Source organism: Lactuca sativa, chromosome 5 (genome assembly GCF_002870075.4).
Source record: "Lactuca sativa cultivar Salinas chromosome 5, Lsat_Salinas_v11, whole genome shotgun sequence".
NCBI classification, from domain to species: Eukaryota; Viridiplantae; Streptophyta; class Magnoliopsida; order Asterales; family Asteraceae; genus Lactuca; species Lactuca sativa.
In genome coordinates this window covers 160,797,715-160,820,770 of record NC_056627.2, presented here as the reverse complement: position 1 = coordinate 160,820,770, position 23,056 = coordinate 160,797,715, and the positions used below count along the sequence as shown (strand labels likewise).

General features: G+C 36.8%; 1 protein-coding gene and 1 non-coding gene across 2 annotated transcripts; one reads left to right on the top strand and one right to left on the bottom strand.

Moving 5' to 3' along the window:
- Window positions 1-13,217: 13,217 nt before the first annotated feature.
- LOC111891862 (uncharacterized) lies at window positions 13,218-14,801 on the bottom strand. Its single transcript, XM_023887919.2, has one exon. The coding sequence runs from the start codon at window positions 14,799-14,801 to the stop codon at window positions 13,218-13,220; it is 1,584 nt and encodes a 527-aa protein (XP_023743687.2).
- A 612-nt stretch (window positions 14,802-15,413) lies between these two features.
- LOC111891889 (small nucleolar RNA R71) lies at window positions 15,414-15,519 on the top strand. Its single transcript, XR_002850387.1, has one exon. It is a non-coding gene; the product is annotated as a small nucleolar RNA R71 (small nucleolar RNA).
- The last annotated feature ends 7,537 nt before the right edge of the window (window positions 15,520-23,056 follow it).

The following is a 23,056-nucleotide window of genomic DNA, read 5'->3' as shown; positions in this document are numbered from 1 at the left end:
CATGGAGAAAAAGAACATGGCCAATGGTGACTATGTCTAGGACAAAATCAATGTCAAACTCGATGTCTTTGGTTCTCTGATGTTGGACGGGGTTCGCCAACATATAAATGGAACTGATGTTATCGTAGTAGACAATATTGGCGGTATGTAGAGTTATCTGAAGTTCTCTAAGAAGATTATGTAGCCAAGTTGTCTAAACTACAACTTTACCAAAACCCTATTCGCCTTCAGTGTTGGACGGAGATACTTTGTGTTGTCTCTTGGAAGACCAAGAAACGAGATTGACCCCAGGAAAATACAATAGCCTAATGTGGATCTTTGAATCGTCTGACATCCATCCTAATTTGAATCATAATATGCTTTAAAAGTAGATGTTAGAGATACATATAACTGGAGGTCATGATTAAGAGTACCACAAATGTAACAAAGTATGCGTGTGAGAGTCTGAATATGAAGCTCTTGTGGATCATGCATATATATAGGAACATAGGTTGAAATGCAAGAGAAATATATGGTTGAATGAACGTCAAGTGCCCTGCAAAGTTGCGGTATATGGATAGATTAGAAACTCGATCACCCACTACCAAGTTTTGACATCTTATCAACAGGAGTATGACACTTGTCGTAATATGATATATAAGTAAACTAAAGAAGCTCAATGTAGTACTTATTTTGAAAAAGAAAAATGTCCGTAGAAGAATTGGAGACAAAGATCCTAAGAAAATAGTTCAACGAGCCAAGATTGGTCATATCAAACTCACGACGGAGAGAGTATATGAGTTGACAAAGTAATCCTAGGGATTACGCAGTAAGGATAATGTCATCAACATAACTTTACAAATAATTTGTCTCTTGTCCTTGTTTTAAAACAAATAAAGACGGGTCAATTTGCGATGCTGAACCTCAAGCATTTATTGTGTGACTGGAAAAGCACTAACATCAGACCCGGGGAGCCTGCTTAAGTTTGTAGTCAGACTTATAGAGTTGAAAAATGTGATATACTGCATCGGAGTCTATAAAGCCAAGCTTCGATCCATATACATTGTCTCAGTTAGGTGACCAGGCATGTATTCTTGACCTCGAGTTATTTAATAGGTCAATGATATAAAACGATGATGCTGAGGATGGTTGTCGTTTTGACTACCAGGTAGAAAGTCTCGTAACAGTCAATACTGGTTGCTAACTTTTTCCATTTGCAACCATACGAGATTTAAACAAACTAAGAGTACTATCGGCATGCAATTTTGTTTAAACAACCACATGGAATGGAAAATGTTGACCTCTTCATGGCAGGGTACGAAAAATAAATAATAATTTCACTTCCTGGTTGAACTAATCTATAGCACAGGGAAAGGGTCGAATCGATAGGGACAAAACCTAAAAGTCAATATATCTTTACATAAGGCACATACTAGTCAAAGGTAGAAAAAAATAAAAGGGGGTTTTTGTTTCATAATTTGTAAGTAAAATAACAGTGAAATAAAACTATTAAAATTCAGTTGTAAAAAGCGAATTTAGTTCTACTATGATTTTCCTAATCATGAAATCAACAGAAACATGGTTATTTTAGATGTGTTTTATCTAACTTAGTACTGAAAACTACTAACAAGCTCTAGTAAGTTCTTTTTTACATAGTTAATTAACCAAAACAAGCTCTACAGTTAATCATAACTTTTTACTAACCTAATTAAACAAGCTTTTAAGCAAGTCATAAAATAAGCATTATAATATATGTAAAATTCCTAACAATATTCAATACTTCTCACAAATTCGGAAGTTTAAAAATATGAAATTTCAGTTTAGAACAGAGTCGAATCCAAACATGGAACTGATATGTTGTTACTAGTTACTTGTTACCAGTTTATCAAAACAATTACGGATGTCAACAACCGATTAACTAGATTGATTAAATCCTAAATTAGGTGGTCAAGCTAAAGATAACTAAAATCAAAGATTCATTAAGCACAAAACTGAAATATCTAGATAGAATCACATAATAAAAAAACCAAGCCTAATGATTGATTACATAAAACATACTGATCTTGCAAATCTAAAATCTAGGGTTTAGCCAGACATGGCTAAAAACGAGTCTAGAACAATAAAAAGAGACATTAAATAGCTAAATATTACTAAACTAAATTAAAGAGAGGATCCAAAACCGTTACATCTTCAGATTTTTATGAAAAAGTGCAGAAATAACCTTCAAAAGTCGTCTATAGTCATTTGGGAACGTCAATGGTTTAAACTGATAAGTTAAGAGGTGTTTATATTCGATCCAACAACAACAAATGAAATTTGGTAAAAAAAACATGATTGTCTTTATGGGAAAAACATGATGATGTTTTTTCCTAAAAGTTTCGAAAATCCCCGTTATTCGCGTTTAATGAAGTGCAATGCTATTTTGGACACTTTTCTCAAAAACATGATCGTGATTTATGGAAAAACACAATTGTGTAAATCCTTCGAAGTCCTGAAACTTGATTTTTTGCTTGGAAAAGTTTCGAAGGTGAATCACGGTCAAAAACACGATCGCGGGGTGAATAACATGGTCGTGTAAATCATAAAACGAGCGCTTCAGACACAAACTCTTTAGTTTCGGCAAATGTAACCTAGCTTCTAAATACTTCACGTATTTTAGCACCATTAAGCTTCAAATATACATCCAAGCTACTTCCAAATCACTACTCCACTTGAAGCATCTGAAAAATACATAAAAACATGAGTTGTACAGGAATTCTTATGAAATACATGAGTTGAACATAATTTAAACTAATGCACATACAAATTCATAAAATATGATGCAAAATTCTAATAAAAAACTACCATAAAAGTGTTGGATTAGGTATCTAAGCTCATAACTATTTTGGTATGTACTTGACCCGATTGTGAGCATCGTCCTTTTGGGTTGTCTTCACCATAGCAACTGATAGGATAAACTATGGAGAAAAAGGATTAATTATGATTTATTAATATATTATATGAATAATATATTAAAGGAGAAATCATATTGTTTAATTAATATTAGTCAAGAAATAATAAGAATTAATTTTGTAGCTAAAAGACATTAATTAAATAAAGGGGACTAATTGTGTAATTATAAGATAGTTGCATAAATAGGCTAATGGACTCTATAGAAGTTGGAGTAGACAAAATCTATGGGGAAACCCATTAGAATTCGTCTAATGCCTCTAAGGAGGGAGTCCATGGGCTACTTAGGGCCTAAGTAGTAAAATTAGGGTTTCCTGGTTGAAAATCCTAATAGCCTACCTATATAAGGAACCCCTAAGCCCTAAAAAATGTGACCAACTCTTTGAGAGAACTCTATAACGTTTTTGTGGCTCTTCCTCCTTCTTCTAAGTTCATCTTGTTGCTCATGGTGTTTGTGACTCCATTAGAGGTGCAACATATGAGGCACTAAGCTTTCAAAGGTCAAGACCAAAAGGAATTAAGGTTGTTATTGCTACATAACAATCAAGGTAAGATCTAAACCCTAATTCATATGTTAAATTCAATTATTGTATGCTAGATCTAGGGTTTATGAGCTTTGGATGATTATTGTATGTATATTATACAAACTAGATCCAAAGCTTTAGGGTTTACATGTACACCAAAGGATTGATGTAGTGCTCAAAACCCATCAAAAAGATCCATAAACTGACATATATCAAATCTTGCCAAGCTTAAACTTTATGTGCCCTCATGTAATAAAAATAATAAACATTATAAAAAAAATGGAAAGATGTAGATGACATAAAAGGGAACTTAGAATAAAAACTAAAATAAAATAAAGGAAATTAGAAGACTTCCCTCTTTTTTCATTCTTATAAATATACTCTTTTTTTACTATTGTTTTCTTTTCTTCTCTTTGTTTTTCACACGATCAAACTCTACACATTGGAAGCTCCAATGTAATCACTACCTAGATGACCATTTCAATACATTCCATCTTTCATAGAATCCCAAGTCAGGAAGAAGCTCAACGGGGTGAACTAATAAACCAACTATAACATTTATTTAAAGTTTATATCTTAATTAATCTTGTTCACAAAAATAACATATTTTACAATTTAATTTTCTTTCCACTTCTAGCTTAAAAACAAATCTCAACCCATCCTTAAGAGGACCGCATTATGGCCAAATCAACTTTCGTCGAAGCAGTCAGCCCCCTATAGGGGCCAAAGCTCTATGCTTTCACTTTTTTTGATAGCATCATGTATCATATCACACAGTTCTTTAGTTGCACCAAATTTGTCGTTGAGATAACTCTTGATTTGATTGAAATTTCATTTTTTTTTGTATATTTTTCCTTTGGCTTTAAGTTCTTCAATCGTCTTTTTGTATTTCTTGTAATTTATTCAATTAAGTACTTGAAATTTGTTATGTGCTCTAATATGACAGTTTTACTCATTTCTTTATTTTCATTTGGTTGTGTGAATACGACACAAGACTCTCTTTTACTCCAAAAGGTAATACGTATCAACAAATAGGGCCAGTTTTGTGGCATCCAGTCTTATCGAGCAAGGTTCTTTCTTACAATTATTAGGAAATTAGTTCCAAAACCGTTTTATTTTTTGCTTATGCATTGTTTAAATATACAATTCTTTTAATTTTTCTACAAGTGGTGTCTCAGATCACAGTGTGTTTTATCCCCTAGTTGTGAAAATTGTTACTACACTTACCTCTATCAATATGTAATGACCCGATTATGATGACTAATGCGAAAATGTAATGATTATGTGAATCAAACAATATCAAGAACACGAGAATGTAAATAAAACGGTTTTAGCTCTCAATATTCTAGAAGGTATTATGATCGAGGTTGTTGTCTCGGTCAAAAATAAACCAACTAACCTAAGTAGATATGGTAAGTCGGGTCGAATCGACAAGGAGTTCGTGGTTAAACTTTGTGTCAAAGCAGTCAATAAAAAGAAAAGTATTATTATCAATTGTCACAAAAAAGATTAAAACAAAATTCAAACAAAAGCTTGGAATTTATTAATCAAAAATAAAAATCTCAATAAGAAAACTAGAGTACTCCCGGTTCAGTTATAGATAGTTTAGATTCACACACTTTCCTCCCTATAATCCTAATTCAAATACTTAGATGTAGTTAGGGTTTATTAACTTGGAACACATAGTTTGGGCACATAATATGTTCATTTAACTAATTGTCTTACTCCTTTATGTCTAAATGAAATGGGAACAATTAGTGAACTACCAATAAAATGTCTTACAATTGCCTATTACCATATTGAGATTCAATATCATAAATTGGAATAATATATGTTGATACAATCACTTGTCTTTATTCCTAAACTAATTGAATTTGGAACAAATGATAAATTGGCAATAAACTATCTTAATTATGACATCAAACAACTTCATACAACCCAATTTCAATCGTTATTACCAAAAGATCATCATGTGAAGCGTAAAATAACAATTGGAATTAATTAGAATCAAGTAATAATCAAGTGTGTTCATCCAAAAGTCATAAACATCCCCGGAAGTAACCCTAACGGTTTAGCCTTCCATTAAATTCATAAAAATAATAACTTTGAATAAATGATTGAAATGCACAATAGAATTGATAAACAAACTTAAAATCATCCAACAATTGTAACCTAATGATTATCAAAATATGGAACAAATGAACCTTGTGAAGAAGTAATCGTTTCAGAAAGTTACTAAAATTGATGAGAATCACTGATTGAATGATCTTCAAATGTTGCTTGATGATGAATTGAATCGAATCTTGCCTTGAATTCGGATTGAAATGGAATGGATTTGTGTTTCCAAATGTTTCCCAGGGTTTTAGAAACCTTAAAAACGTAGGGAAAACTCTAAAAATCGTAGGTGGGAACCCTAAAAAAGAATGCACCAGTCCCAATTTATAGTGTGAGACAAAAAATAATGAAACTGAAGGATGTGGGACGTTGGACGTCCTAAGAGACGTCTTAGACGTCGTGTATAACACCCATGCGTTCTTTGTACGTCCTTGCATGCCTTCTGTCGTCCTTGAAATACACTAAAAAATGGCCAAAAACGTCAAACGTCTTAGGAGACGTCTTAGACGCCTTCTAGGACGCCCTTCCTTGATTTCCAAACTTTCCGAAACACACCGTTCCAACACGGGACGCCCCTAAAACGCCAAGACATCCTAGGGGACGTCTTAGACGCCATGTAAGACGCCGACGGGGCTCTCCCTTTTTTCTGCTCTGAATTAACGACCAAATGCTGACTATTTGACCTGGACGTCCTAGGGGACGTCTTAGACGCCTGGAGGCGTCCTTCATCTTCCGTGCAAGTTTTGGTGGTCAAAACGACATAATTAGCAGAAACACAAAACACGAAAGTTGTAGCAAACCTTGTCTAGTTTCCAGAACTTCTTTATTCATGTCAATCGGAGCTCCAAAACTTGAGATATGATCAAAGCAATGAAGAGTGGTCAACTTTCCCGACAACATTTCTTCATTCCTTGAGCAATTCGTTTTACTTGCAGGTTCCGCCCACTTTTAGTAGGATATATTGACCTGGATATGAAGTTCAACAAATCATCAAAGTAGTGCCATTCTTGGACAATTACACATCAATTCAACATAATTATGACAATTTAACACATTCATAAAATAGGCTATCAAACCTCCCCAACTTTATTCCAAACTCGCCCCGAGATTGGCCTGAAATAATCAGCGTAGACCTACTCTCTTATCCTAAGAAAAACTCAATAGAAACATGAATTCCGTACTTTTTATCACAACATTTCTAATAACACAGTATATTGATTTTGGGATTATTATTTTCCTTTCCAGACTTTTAAACTCAAAACACATGTTATGCTTATTTTACTTTGTTGTTTGAAACCCTCCACTTTTTGAACCCTTTCCATTAATCAACCTCCTGAGTAATCAGTTGAACTCATTGCCAAAGTCCCCTTTTCAAGGTTCACTAACATAGTTAGCGCGGTCAGTAACACTTAATGGACCAACCCATACACTCCCGCTATCGAGGGGTCACATATTGTTTCACACAAATGTCTTCAACTTGAACTTTTTCTTCATATTTGTACTGATTGAGCGTTCTTCAAGTTCTTTAATGACTTCATCGGATTTGATCATCTTTGTATTTGACTTGAGCTTGATTATATATACTTTGATGTTCTTCAATATCGTTTTGATGCTTTTTGGTTGTGTGAAAACAATAATAGCCCCCTCCCAACCCCAAAGGCGCAGGAGTAAGTAAGACCAAGTACTCAGAGCGTGATGACACATATTGTTCGGTTGGGTTGTCAATTGAAAGATCGTAGGCTCGAGCCAAAAACCTTTATTTTTCAAACACTTAGGTATTTAACATAACAAATTATTATTATTTTTTTTAACTAAATATAGATATTACCACACCAGCTGAGCAATCCACAAAATCAATATTAAATAAATATTATGACTCAATGTACTAAACTCCTATCATTTTCCATTTTGATGAGTTACATTCAAGATATAGAGATGCTACTAACTCATCACATATTTCATGGAACCAACCCTAGAGAGAATAATAATAAGAATAGGTTCAAGATGGCAGTACATTCATCCCAAATAAAAGACATAAAAATCAAAAGAAAAATAAAATAAAAAGGAAAAGTCTTTCACAAACAACCATAAAAATAAAAATCAAAAGAGGATCTCACCAAAGTTCACCGCGGGGGCGGCTATGGAGGATAACGTGGGTATGGTGGAGGATACCCAAAGATCAATCCAGCTAAATCCTCAAAGCGAGTAGAGTCCTCTGTAGCTGGTGGTGGCTGATAATGCTCATACTCGGATGGCGGTGGATAGTTGCTCGGATCCCCGGATCGGTAGAAGACCGGAGCTGGAGCTCGGTATCGATACTGTGGCTGATCAATGTCCATCGGTTCATACTGGACACGACTCTGTCTGTAGGCGGCATCTGCATAATACTCCTGCTGGTATAGCTGACGAGTGGGAACACTATAAGTGTTGCTAGCTGTAATGCCAACCTGTCGCATCTGCTCAGTAAGATCAGCTAGTGTCGTGTCGACACCCTCCATCCATATATCTGTTCTCCCCATCCAAGACTGCACCTCCTGATTATGCGTATTTTGCCTCCCTACAAAGTCCTCCCAAGCTGCCTGCATGTTCCATCCCTGACCTGCTGCTTGTCCCTATTGTTGCTGATGATCCTCCTGAAAATCACCAACGAATGGCTCCTCATCCCCCACTCTGAGTGGTGCCGTGTATGTCAGGTTTGTGGCAGAATCCCTCATAATATGTCTCTCATTTTCAACATGAAATGAGATATGTCTGAAAGAAGTAGCAGTAGGGCGAAGGATACGCGGATATGATGTAACTTGTGGGACCCTGATCCTATTCCCCAGCTCCCTAGTCACATATGTCGATATCAGGGCGACATGGGGGTTGGTGACTCTGTGTTGGATATCAAAACAGGACCATATATTGCACATAGCATTATATGCATAAGAAATAAATATGGATCCTGTCATGAATCCATATAATACATATAAATCTTGTGTCCTCACTGCCCTGGGATCACTATTCCTCGGGTTCACATTTCCCGTGATAATGTTATGCAATGCCTTTGCTAAGGGTACCAATTCGCGAAATCTGTCGGATACCCTCGTCCCCTCACGGAATGTTGTATGGTATACTTCTGTCATGCTAACCCTAGGGTTACCCCCCTCGTGTCAATACATCTATACTCAGTCGGCATGATTCTCAAGATCATGCAGATGATATCCAGTGTCTACATGAAACATGTCCCGAATACCCTGCACAGTCATCAATATATCGTGAGTACGAACCGTCCCAATCAGCTGCAACTCCTCCGGCCTACCAGGCACCTCGACACGTCGAAGTGTCCTCATCCATTCCCGCACTATATCAACATAAATCTGTGTGGGATTGAAGTCCAGCACTCCACCCCATCCGTAACGATCAAACGTCTCCACAATATTGTACCTAGTGAAGCTCGGTCGCTCCACCATGTACTCTACAATAAAACCCGTAATCGGATGAATCGCCTTGTAAACTGCTGGGCGAATGTTGTCTGGATGCTCATGTAATTCTGGTACTGTGGGTCAAAGGCCACAGGTACATTCGGCTCCGACTGTCTAGCTGGTTGTCTGACTGCACTACTTGATGATGCTACCCTTGATCTCTTTGCTGACATCTGCAAAATCAACCACACAGAAAACCACAAAACAAAACTTGCCATTAAACATATCAAATGTCACAAAAATAAAACAATAATCTAGTTGGCAAGTTGTTCCAAACAAAGTTAAAATAAATTCAGTTTAAATAATTAACTGTTTTAAGTCCTGTTATGTTTTCAGTAACTAAATATTTTTCAAAAATTTATCCATCAGTAAAACACAGATAAACCCAAGTTTAATTGCAACCCACAAGTTCTAACTGAAACCAAAACATAACTTATAACCAGTAAATATTCAAACTAATAATGCAGTGTCAAAATTCAATGTCATTCTAAAAATGTCCTAAAAACTTGAATTTTAATCTAAGCACAAATGTAAACATAACAATGATTTTTTTTTTTTTGAAATTAATAAAAATTCAATTTGCAGAAAAATTCACAATGACACATGAAACTTGTTTGGGAGGTACTTCTAACAACTACAAACACTAATTCACAAGAATTCATACCAATATATATCATATTCTTCATCTTTTTCAAAATTTCAAACATATATGAACATACATGCAAAAATTTCGAAATTCAACTAAAAGATGGGTTTTGAAGCACATACCTTGTTGAAATTGTGTTTCTAGTGAAGAAGAACCAAGAACTTGAAGCAAAAACCCAAAATAAGTCAAAAATTCAAAACCCTAGTTTTTGTGGGTTTTGAAATCCGCCCCAAATAAGTGATTAGAGTGTCTGAATCTTGCAATGTGATGTTTCTTACTTGATTTCTTGAAGATTGCAACAAAAATCACGAATTTTGGTTGAGTTTTGGCCAAGAATGGAAGAAAATGGACAAAAACTAGCGAGTATTCGGCTATGGCAGTTTAGAGAAGGAGACTAACTTTATGCAGAAAATGGCATAAAACGGGTGCTAAAATGCATCGGCGTCCTAGCCGACGTCTTAGACGCGTCCTAGGACATCTCTCTCAAACAGGGGCGTTTTTGTAATTTTGCAAAGGGTTTTCATCGAGGGGAAAAAAATAACATCCGACGGCGTCTAAGACGTCTCCTAGGACGCCTGAGATATATATATATATATATATATATATATATATATATATATATATATATATATATATTTAATATATATATATATATATATATACATATATATATATATATATATATATATATATATATATATATATATATAATTTTTTTTAATAAAAAAATTAAAAAAATGAAATACCCCCTGCCAACTTTAAACCTTGGATCGTCCTCGATACAAAAAAATTAAAACACACAAAACGAAAAATAAAAGTAAACACACCAAACCGCGGGTTGCCTCCCGAAAAGCGCTAAGTTTTACATCTTCAGCCGGACGGTTTACCTCGACTAAGTTGCATCTGAATATTGAGGTACCTTGAGCGTTGTTTTCTCAACGAGTGTCGTTTCACCATCTACCATTCGAATGTATGGTTTGAGTCTTTGTCCGTTTACCTTGAATGATTCACCGCCTTTCGTGTCCTTGATTTCAATGGCACCGTGATCCGCAACATTTGTCACCACAAATGGTCCACTCCATTTACTCCGAAGCTTTCGGGGGAAGATTTTGAGATGAGAGTTAAATAGCCACACCAATTGTCCTTCAAATAATTGTTTCTGGACAATGTGTCGATCGTTAAATGCTTTCGTCTTTTCTTTATAGATTTTTGAGCTTTCGTAAGCTTCCTTTCGAATTTCTTCCAATTCAACAAGTTGGAGTTTTCTTTCCGTACCTGCATCACTCAATTCAAAATTAGCATTTTTTATGGCTAACATGGCACGGTGTTCCAACTCCACTGGGAGATGGCATGGCTTCCCATAAACAAGCCGATACGGGGACATTCCAATGGGCGTCTTATAGGCTGTTCGATATGCCCGTAATGCATCATCTAATCTTATGGACCAATCTTTTCAGTCGGGACGAACAATCTTTTCCAAGATGCGTTTTTTTTCCCTGTTTGATACCTCTACTTGTCCACTTGTTTGTGGGTGATATGGAGTAGCAATCTTATGAGTGACACCATAGTGTTTAAGTAACTTTGCAAAATGCCAATTTTTAAAATGGGAGCCCCTGTCACTAATAATAGTTCGAGGGATTCCGTGTCTAGAAAATATGTTCTTTTTAACAAATTTACAAACAACACTATGGTCATTCGTGCGTGTAGCCTCGGCTTCGACCCATTTTGATACATAATCAACGGCTAAAAGAATGTATAGATTGCCAAAAGAAGTGGGGAACGGGCCCATAAAGTCAATGCCCCATACATCAAAAATTTCAACTACTAAAATTGGGGTCATTGGCATCATGTCCCGTCGTGAGATCCCCCCAACTTTTTGGCAACGAATACAAGCTTTAACGAATGAATGTGCATCTTTAAAAATAGAGGGCCAGAAAAAACCGCTTTGTAGAACTTGGTGCCCTGTCTTTTTGGCACTAAAATGTCCTCCACATGCATATGAATGGAAGTGTCGAAGAATGTCTTCTTGCTCCGTATGTGGTACACATCTCCTAATCACTTGATCCGCTCCAATTTTGAAAAGATCCGGGTCCTCCCATATGTAGTATTTTGTTTGAGAGTGGAAGAATCTCCTTTGTTGAGCATTCCAATACGATGGAGTTTCCGCTGTCACAAAGTAATTCACTAAATTAGCAAACCATGGTATAGTTTTGACAGCAAGAATATGTTCATCCGGAAAGTTTTCTTGAATAACTTCCGTTGAGTTATCATTATTAGTTATTCTAGATAAATGATCCACCACAACATTTTCGGAACCCTTTTTGTCCTGAATTTCAAGATCAAACTCTTGAAGAAGAAGGATCCATCTTATGAGACGTGGTTTGGCATCCTTCTTTTCCAAGAGGTGGCGAATGGTACTATGGTCGGTAAAAATTACAACTTTAGATCCCCATATGTAAGATCTAAATTTGTCAAGTGCAAACACGACCGCAAGCAACTCTTTTTTGGTAGTAGTGTAATTCAATTGTGCATCCGAAAAAGTTTTTCTCGCATAACAAATTGCAACGGGTTTTTTATTCACCCGTTGTACCAAAACTGCCCCTACCGCGTAATCACTCGCATCACACGTAATTTCGAAAGGTAAAGTCAAATCGGGTGATTGCAAGATAGGGGCTTCAACAAGTTTTTTCTTTAATGTGGTAAAAGATTCAAGACATGATTTATCAAAGGAAAATGGTGCGTCTTTTAAAAGTAAATTACAAAGAGGTTTTGAGATTGCACTAAAATCCTTGATAAATCTTCGATAAAAGTCGGCATGTCCACGAAAAGAACGGATGCCTTTTACCGAAGTTGGTGGGGGAAGAGTAGAAATAATTTGTACTTTGGCCCGGTCGACTTCTAAACCACGCTTGGAGACAACATGGCCAAGTACAATCCCCTCTTTTACCATAAAATGACTCTTCTCCCAACTTAAAACCAAATTAGACTCAATACAACGTTTCTAAACTGTTTCTAATTGGTCTAAACGTGTCTCAAAAGATGATACAAAAATAGAAAAATCATCCATGAAAATTTCTAATGCATCCCCCACCATGTCTGAAAAAATAGCCATCATACATCTTTGAAATGTGGCAGGGGCATTACATAAACCGAATGGCATCCTTCGGAAAGCAAAAGTGCCATAGGGACACGTGAATGTGGTTTTGGATTGATCCTCGGGGTGGATGGCAATTTGATTATACCCCGAGTATCGTCCAAAAAACAATAAAACTTTTTACCGGACAATTTATCAATTATTTGATCAATAAAAGGGAGAGGAAAGTGGTCCTTTGATGTTGCAGCATTGAGTTTGCGATAGTCGATGCAAACTCTCCATCCGGTGACCGGTCTTGTTGAGATCTTCTCTCCATCTTCTGTATCTACCACTGTAATGCCCGACTTCTTTGGCACTGTCTGTGTCGGGCTCAACCAATCACTATCAGATATTGGGTAGATAATACCCGCATCAAGCCATTTCAGCACCTCCTTTTTAACAACTTCTCACAGATTTGGGTTGAGCCTTCGTTGTGCATCTCGGGATGGCTTTGCTCTAGCTTCAGTGATGATTCGATGCGTACATGTGGCTGGACTAATCCCCTTCAAGTCTGCTATGGTCCATCCAATTGCTCCCTTGTACTTGGAAAGCACCTTCACTAATGCTTCCTCCTGTAGACCTGTCAAATCAGAAGATATGATAATTGGTAAGTTCTCGTTAGATCCTAAAAAAGAGTATTTAAGATGTGAAGGAAGAGTTTTAAGTTCCAGAGTGGGTGGCTCCTCCAAAGATGGCTTAAGTGGGTCCGAAAAACTTGTTGGCAATTTTTCAACTTGATAACTCCATGGTGGCCTCTCTTGCTCAATAGCATTTTCAAATGCCTCCTTAACCATCTTGATGTCATCCAACTCTAAAACTCCGTCCCTGTTATTAGAAAGAAAAAACTCCAACGGATCTGGGTGTAAGATTTTAGGAGTGAATTGATGCACTAAGTCATCAACCACATCTACACGATAACATTCATAATCTGATGGTGAGTTAGGAAACATATTAAAAATATTAATTCTAAGTTTTCTATTTCCAAAAGAGATATCCATGGCACCCGTTCTATAATTAATTTGTGCATTTATTGTTGCCAAAAATGGGCGACCCAAAATAATAGAAGGTTGACTTCCTTTATAGGTGCTTTTAGTGTCAAGAACAAGAAAATCAACTGGGTAATAAAAATCTTCCACCTTAATGATGACATTTGATAATATACCCCGGGGAATTTTTGTTGACTTATCGGCCAATCGCAAAATAATATCAGTTTGTTCTAAAGTGCCTAAGTCATGTTGATCAAAAAGATTTCCTGGGATTATATTAACACTAGCTCCAAGATCAAGGAGTGCCTTTTTGATATTAATATTACCTAGGGTAACAGAAATTAAAGGTGCCTCGGGATCCTTAATCTTGGGTGGAAGTTTATTTGATATTATGGAACTCGCATGCTCGGTTAAGTCAATCTTTTTAGGGAGGTATGCTTGGAGTTTGCGTTTTTGAACACACAAATCCTTCAAAAATTTAGCATAAGAAGGTACCTCCTTAATAAGTTTGACTAACGGGATATTTATTTTAACTTGACTAAATAAATCCCACATGTCTTCCATTTTCGGCCCTCGCTTCCCAAAAGGGAAGGATGTCGGTTTCTCTAAAGCCGAAGGGTATGGTGCGGTATTAAGCTCCACACCATGGTCCCCAACTTTAGAGTCATCTTTACCCTTAACTACTTTTTGTTTTTCAGATATGAAACCTTTCTCAAACTCTTCTTTTTCATCAAAGATGACTTCAGTGTCACTGTCATTATCTAAGGTAGGAGCACTTACCTTGTTGTTAACCTTTTTCCCACTACGCAAGGTGATTACCTCGTTCACTTGATGCTCTTTTCCGGGTCTTTGGGTGTGAGATGGGTTGACTGTTGTGGTGCTTGGATACTTGCCATCTTCTCTTTTCCCAATTTGCTCCGCCAGTTGAGCAATCTGCTTCTCGATAGCAGCTATGGATTTGGAGTTGGTGTCAGCTTTTTGGTATGTGTGAGTTATAAACTCCATGATTTTGTCCAACATGTTGTTATCTGTTTCCTCATTCTTTGATGTTCCACCTTGTTTAAAGTTGGATTGTTGGAACTATTTTGGCTGATTCTGGTTTTGGTAATTCCCTTGACGGCTGTTGTTGTTGAAATTCCCATTATTGTTGTAGTTCCCGCCTTGGTTGTAGTTCCGATTGAATGATCGTGGATTATTTTGGAATTGACCATAGCCATGCACTTGATTGATTTCCTCTTGACTTCTCATGTACTCATCTGCAATGTGTCCTGAATCTCCACAACTTACACATATCTTCTGTCCCTGCGAAAAAACACAACTTTCTCTTTGCCTAGACTAGAGAGTAGTAAGTCAAATTTTTTATTTAAAGAATTAATATCAAATTTGACTTCATTTTTCCAGTTTTTGTCTAGTCCAACTGAAGAAGCCGATTAAACTGGGTTGTCCCGTTTCTTAGCTAAGTAATTGGTTTTTGAACCATGACTCAACTACTCCAAGAATCTCCAAGCGTCTTCACTATCTTGCATCATAATAGTGCCACCAGACGAGGCATTAATCATGGTTTGATTGGCAGTGTCGGCTCCATCATAAAAGAAACGTACAAGTTGCCAACATGGAAATTCATGATGGGGACATGAACGCAACAATTCCTTTAGGCGTTCAAATGCATCATGAAATTCTTCATTGGGTTTTGTGCAAAATCTTCTATAGCTTTTCTTATTTCCGTTGTTTTACTAGCAGGGTAAAACTCTTGCAAAAATTTAGTTTTTAATTGCTCCCAAGTAGTAATACTATGGGGGGCAAGAGAAGTGAACCAATACATAGCTTTTTCTTTTAAAGTGAATGGAAATAAATGAAGTCTAAATGAATCTCTATTAGTTCCTCGCGGAGTATTCGCATTAGCAATTGCAAGGAACTCATAGAGGTGATTGTATGGATCATCAGTTTTATGGCCTCTAAAGACGGGTAAGACACTAATTAGTTGTTGTCTTACTTTCACATGATGCTCATTTCCTTCTGCGAAGAGTATAGGTGAAGCATCATCATACTCTCCCAGCTGAAAATGAGACGCCACAGATTGTCTATTAGGCTGTGGAAAATAAAGATGAGGGAATTGGTTACCTTCGTTGTAGTATCCTCCATTTGCATTATTGAATCCACCATTTGGATTCCTTCGATATTGATTCCGAAAGCCTTGATTTCCGAATCCATCGTTGTAGTCATTGTTGCCACCATTGGGGAAATTCTGGTTGTTCCAATTATTGTTGTAGTTCCCATTTCCACCCCGATTGCCTTGATTTCGCCTGTTACCGCCGTTGTGGTTCTGATTCCAACCAAGTCTGTTGTCACTTCCATCATCAAAGTCCCAGTCATCCTCGTTACCACCATTACCACCATTACCGAATTGAGGACCAACATTTCTAGGATTTTGGTTTTGATTTCTAACATTACCACCGTTGTGGTTTCCTACATTGCCTCCCATATTTTGTGCCCAATTTCCTCCATTCCCACCATTTTGGCCATGATTGTTTCTATTTGGTTGTGGTTGCACTGGTTGGATGATTGGTGCACCGGCATTGTTGTTATTCCCATTATTCTCATTGTTGTTGTTTGGGAATTGAGGAGTTAATGGTGGAACTAGTGGTGGAGGATTGTTGGCTGCATCCTCACGCCCCTCGACCACATCTTCCACAACAACATTATCTACACTCATAGTGTTGATGTTCCTTCTAGCGACCCAATTTGAGCGAGCTGTTCGTTCGATTTCTGGATCAAATGCAAGCGGTGAAGAGTGTCCGCTATATCTCATATGCATGCACCGGTGTGCCTGCACAACACAAATAAAACAAAACGTGAACTGCAAACAAGAATTTAAAATGAAAGTAAAAGACTATAACTACTTAAACACAATAGCTCAAGTGCACAATCACCCCGGCAACGGCGCCAAATTTTGATCGAGGTCGTTGTCTCGGTCAAAAATAAACCAACTAACCTAAGTAGATATGGTAAGTCGGGTCGAATCCACAAGGAGTTTGTGGTTAAACTTTGTGTCAAAGCAGTCAATAAAAAGGAAAGTATTACTATCAATTGTCACAAAAAAGATTAAAACAAAATTCAAACAAAAGCTTGGAAATTTATTAATTAAAAATAAAAATCTCAATGAGAAAACTACAGTACTCCCGGTTTAATTATAGACAGTTTAGATTCACACACTTTCTTCCCTATAATCCTAATTCAATTACTTAGATGTAATTGGGGTTTATTAACTTGGAACACGTAGTTTGGGTACATAATATGTTCATTCAACTAATTGTCTTACTCCTTTATGTCTAAATGAAATGGGAACAATTAGTGAACTAGCAATAAAATGTCTTACAACTACCTATTACCATATTGAGATTCAATATCATAAATTGGAATAATATATGTTGATTCAATCACTTGTCTTTATTCCTAAACTAATTGAATTTGGAACAAATGATAAATTGGCAATAAACTATCTTAATTATGACATCAAACAACTTCATACAACCCAATTTCAATCGTTATTACCAAAAGATCATCACATGAAGCATAAAATAACAATTGGAATTAATTAGATTCAAGTAATAATCAAGTGTGTTCTTCCAAAAGTCATAAACATCCCCGGAAGTAACCCTAACGGTTTAGCCTTCCATTAAATTCATAAAAATAATAACTTTGATTAAATGATTGAAATGCACAATAGAATTCATAAACAAACTTAAAATCATCCGACAATTGTAACCTAATGATTATCAAAATGTGGAACAAATGAACCTTGTGAAGAAGTAATCGTTTCTGAAAGTTACTAAAATTGATGAGAATCACCGATTCAATGATCTTCAAATGTTGCTTGATGATGAATTGAATTGAATCTTGCCTTGAATCCGGATTGAAATGGAATGGATTTGTGTTTCCAAATGTTTCCAAGGGTTTTAGAAACCTTAAAAACGTAGGGAAAACTCTGAAAATCGCAGGTGGGAACCCTAAAAACGAATGCACCAGTCCCAATTTATAGTGTGAGACAAAAAAATAATGAAACTGAGCGATGTGGGACGTTGGACGTCCCAAGAGACGTTGTGACAATAGTCAAATTCGGGTCAAGTCTAAGCCGGACAAAGTCAACGAGTCAAACCGGTCAACTCTATTAAACCTTGTATAAGAGGGTGTGTATTATGTAAATTTCTATATAACTCACTATCTTAATGAGAAAACATCACTTGGAAAGTGCGTGTGTTTAAATTTCTTTAACCATTATTACTAAACAATGAACAAGAACCATAAAACAGTGTTGCATACTCATAAGGAGTGTGTAAGATCCTAAAACATGGCATAACGGGGCTTACATACCTTGCATTGCGAAGCCGGACACTCACTTTCGTCACACACGAAACCGCTCTCAATCGTTTTCACTCTATCTCTTCTTATCGAGAATCTCTCCCAAATCTCTCTAAGTATGTGAAATCTCTCCCAAATATCTCTGAGTATGTGGAATCTCTCTCAAATCTCTCTCGAAATCTCTCCCAACTTTCTATAATCACTCGGGGCATCCCGACCCTCGAATTTGGCGAAAACAGCCCAAAAACGGAAGTCTAAGCGAAAAACGGACTTAAGGAACCGAAACCCCTCTTAGGAACCAAAACCCCTCTTAGGAACCGAAAGTCCCCTTAGGAACCGAACCCTCCTGATGAAGAAGAACCGAACCGAACCGAACCCTCCTGATGAAGAAGAACCGAACCGAACCTCACTCAAAGAACCGAACCGAACCTCACTCAAAGAACCGAACCGAACCTCGCTCAAAGAACCGAACCGAACCTTCGGACTGACCCCTCGCCCTTCGCTTCTCGCTTCTGGTTCGCACCTATCGCTTCCAGCTCAGCACCAGAAAGGACCAAACCTCGGCCTAGGACCGAGAGGTCTCGCTGGGAATGCTTTTTCTCCCGGTTTTCGACTAAATTCGCATTTTAGGCCCGTTTTTAATTGTTTTAACATGGGATTTTCACCCAAAACTTTATTTTAACATATAAGGACCCTTAACTATTAATTAATCACATTTTTAAGGATAAAATCTTATCCAAAAGAGAGTGGGTGAAGTACAAAGGTAGAGTGTTGACTTTACTTATCTCTATGACACAAGCAACCACTCCCATACCCACTCCATGTCACTATTCACCACCAGCCCATCCCTAGTCACTTCATAGGTCCTTTCTCACTATTTTCTACTATTCCCACGTTCTTAGGGCTGGAACATCCATCCTCTCTCCTCACACTTTAATCATTCTCTCATTTTTACCAAGAATCACACTCCAAACTCTCTCATCTTTTTCTCTTTAATTCGAGAATTTCAAGGCATACTCCAAGACTCTTCTCCTACAATTAGTAAGTATCATCATCTTTCTTATGATTATTACACATCCTCCTACTCAAAATCAAAGATTGCTTACACAAACATCATCACATTCTTGTTAGATCTTCGAATCTTCAAGTGATTCTTCAAGTGTTCTTGGGTTGAACACTTCTCTTCTTCAACACTTACCTACTGAAATCACTTAAGGTGAGTTCATACCCCTACATTTTTATGTTTTCTTAAGTTTTTAGGGGGGGAATACAAGTTAAAACACCAAGAACATAACTAAATTTTTCTAACAGCTTTCATCAGAAAAGTTGGACTCCATTCACGGACTGTTTTGGACAACTTAAGCATTTTAGATTTCAAAACTGTTTTAGGTGCATGTAGCTCCACTTCTTAGCTTTAAAATGACTACTTGCACATCTCCATACGATTTTTCTACAATTTATGGTGATTATTACAAAACTGCCTATCATTACAAATATCAATCCGGACCAGTCTGTGATTATGGACTTATTCACACAAGTAAGAGGTCACTAAAAATTATGGAAAATTTTATGAACAAACTAGACTCATTTTCCAAACTCTCAGAAGTTGCAGAACTTGATTTGGACATTTTATGATTTTTCTACAAATTTTCTAATAATAGTTACAGAAAATGTTATAATCAGAAAAGCACTAGCAATTTCATTTCACCTTGTAACATGTTGAGCAAGGTGTATATTATTATCTGTTTATGTGTTATTGCAATATATGACATTCTTGTGTTAGTATCTAGACATAAACCAGTTAACAAATGGATTTTTACTAGATAAAGCATAGATTAAACAAAGCGTTATTATTGAAGTATACCCATTACACACAAACATTTTATTAAACTATGTTAAGTATAATTTACGTACTTTGCTGTTACTACCCTTGTTTTGATAAACTATAATAGGTATAGTTTACGATAGATTTCCAAATGCATACATTTCAGAAGGGTACATTTATACAAAAGGGAAACTTTCATTATGTTAAGTGTAAATTCGTTAATAACTTTGTGAGACATTCACTTCGCATAAATCATAAGTCCTGTATTGTAACCAGAGTCTCCTGGAGGGAGAGCGTGATAGTTGTATATAGATCTATATTGGGCTTGACAAACCCACACCAGAGCTGCTTGCAACAGCTAGACCGGCATGTCTGTGGTGACAAGTGTCATTTCAGTTCTACGACGCCCGAAGAACGTCGTTTTCAGGCCACCTAGGTCATAGTATGGTTATAATAACTCACGGAAAGTATTAACAAACTTAAGAATTTACGAGAATTTCACTAATATCATACGCGTTTGTATTGAAATAAACTCACGTTATTTTCTGTAAATAAGGAAGATTACTCATACGTTTCAATCTTTGGATACAAGACTACAATATTCATTTTAAGGAAAATATCGGATTTTTCTGGAACAACTATACAATTACGAGACAAGCTTTTTCATAATTATATACAAAAACTTATGAACTCACCAACCATTGTGTTGACACATTTGAAAACTACTTGTATTCTCAGGAAATCGCTAAAACAGGTAACAAAGTACTTTTGAGGATGGAACGTTGAGGCGTCAAACTTATCATATTTTGTCAACATATTGTAATTGATTTTGAAACATGTAATTCATACAATGATGTAACTCTTTCAATATATATGTTGGTTGTGTTTACTTTCATCACTATTGCCATTGTTGTTATGATACTACACATGAAGTCCTCCAACCCCGGACGTTTCCGCCATCCTTGGTTTGGGGGTGTGACAGACGTCTCAGACGTCGTGTATAACGCCCATGCGTTCTTTGTACGTCCTTGCATGCCTTCTGCCGCCCTTAAAATACACTAAAAAATGGCCAAAAAACGTTAAATGTCTTAGGAGACGTCTTAGACGCCTTCTAGGATGCCCTTCCTTGATTTCCAAACTTTCCGAAACACACCGTTCCAACACGGGACGCCCCTAAAACGCCAAGACGTCCTAGGGGACGTCTTAGACGCCATGTAAGACGTCGACGGGGCTCTCCCTTCTATACTGCTCTAAATTAACGACCAAATGCTGACCATTTGACCTGGACGTCCTAGGGGACGTCTTAGACGCCTAGAGGCGTCCTTCATCTTCCGTGCAAGTTTTGGTGGTCAAAACGACATAACTAGTAGAAACACAAAACACGAAAGTTGTAGAAAATCTTGTCTAGTTTCCAGAACTTCTTTATTCATGTTAATCGGAGCTCCAAAACTTGAGATATGATCAAAGCAATGAAGAGTGGTCAACTTTCCCGACAACATTTCTTCATTCCTTGAGCAATTCGTTTTACTTGCAGGTTCCGCCCACTTTTAGTAGGATATATTGACCTGGATATGAAGTTCAACAACTCATCAAAGTAGTGCCATTCTTGGACAATTACACATCAATTCAACATAATTATGACAATTTAACACATTCATAAAATAGACTTATCATATTACAAAGTGGATCCTGTAATATTTCTCTCACTCGACTAATCTCTCATACGGTTTCTTACATAAATGGGAGCTACCTACTACCTATTTATAGAAAACGCTCAACCTATTACACATCCTAAAGAGGGTAAGCCTACATCACATCCAATGAGAACTTTTCACCCTAATATTCTCCCCCTCAAAGATAGGATTGGATGGCCCGACTTGAATATGCAAACGAGCACCAAGCGAGCAAGACCAACTCTCACTTGAAGTAACACTGGTCTTCAAATCCTCTTTGACAATGGATATCCTTTCGAATACCCATTTCAGTTGTCTCCCCCTTTTTATAACCAACAAATGATTATAAAAGGCCAAAATGGTATGTGAAACGCTCAAGGAATAAACCATACGAAATTCCCCCTCGATGTATGACAAAAATGAAACCCTTCAATCCGAGAAAATCCAAAAAATACGCCAATGTCTTCAAATCTTTTACTTCCCGAACTTCAAAATGAACACACATTATTCATAAACCCTCAAAAACCTTACATCAAAAACAATCACAAAAAACAAAGAGAGGATCTTCCAAAGTTGTGAAGATTTCGACTTTTGGGTGAGAGTTGCCAGAATTTCGAAAAATTGCGAAAACTCAGCTTTAAATTCATTCAAGATGCGAAACTTTACCCCAATTGTTAAAGTGGGTATAAAGTGAATTTTCACATAAACTTCAGGGACCAATAACAAAAAAAATATCCCACTTCACACGAATATACCCCGGATTCGAAATTGGGTATAAACTATCAAATCACTGAAAGATGAGGTACCATATGCGAAACTTTTGAACTCCTTCTTCCCCAAGTCATTCTGGATGCGAAAGCACATGCAACAATACTCGAAAAAACAAGCGTCACCGGTTGAAAGTCCTCACTTTCAACTCAAGCAAACTTTCGATCAAGCAAACAAGCATCACCGGTTGAAAGTCCTCACTTTTACCAATCGAAATCATTTTCGACTTCATTCCATTTTCTGTGACAGTCGAACTACCAACACCAATAAATCGAGACTCCAAACTCTCGATTCTTCACTTTCGATCCCAAACATTCCTTCTCAATCGAAATTCCAGAATTAATTCGAAAATCCATTGGACTTTCGACTATCATTCAAAATTACTTTTGATTTCAGTCATTCGACCCTTCAATTGAATTGCAATCGAGTCGAGACTTTTCATTCAATTATCAAGCTTAACATCACAGTCAAACTTTCGACTCAAGAATTTTTATCGCAACAAAAATTCACTTTCGACTGCGATATTATCCACTTTCGATTCCAATCCAACTCTCAAACAACTCAGACATGGAAATCCATTGACGATTTCAGTAGATCGAAATCAAACAAAAATCGATTCCATTCCGCTTTCCAGC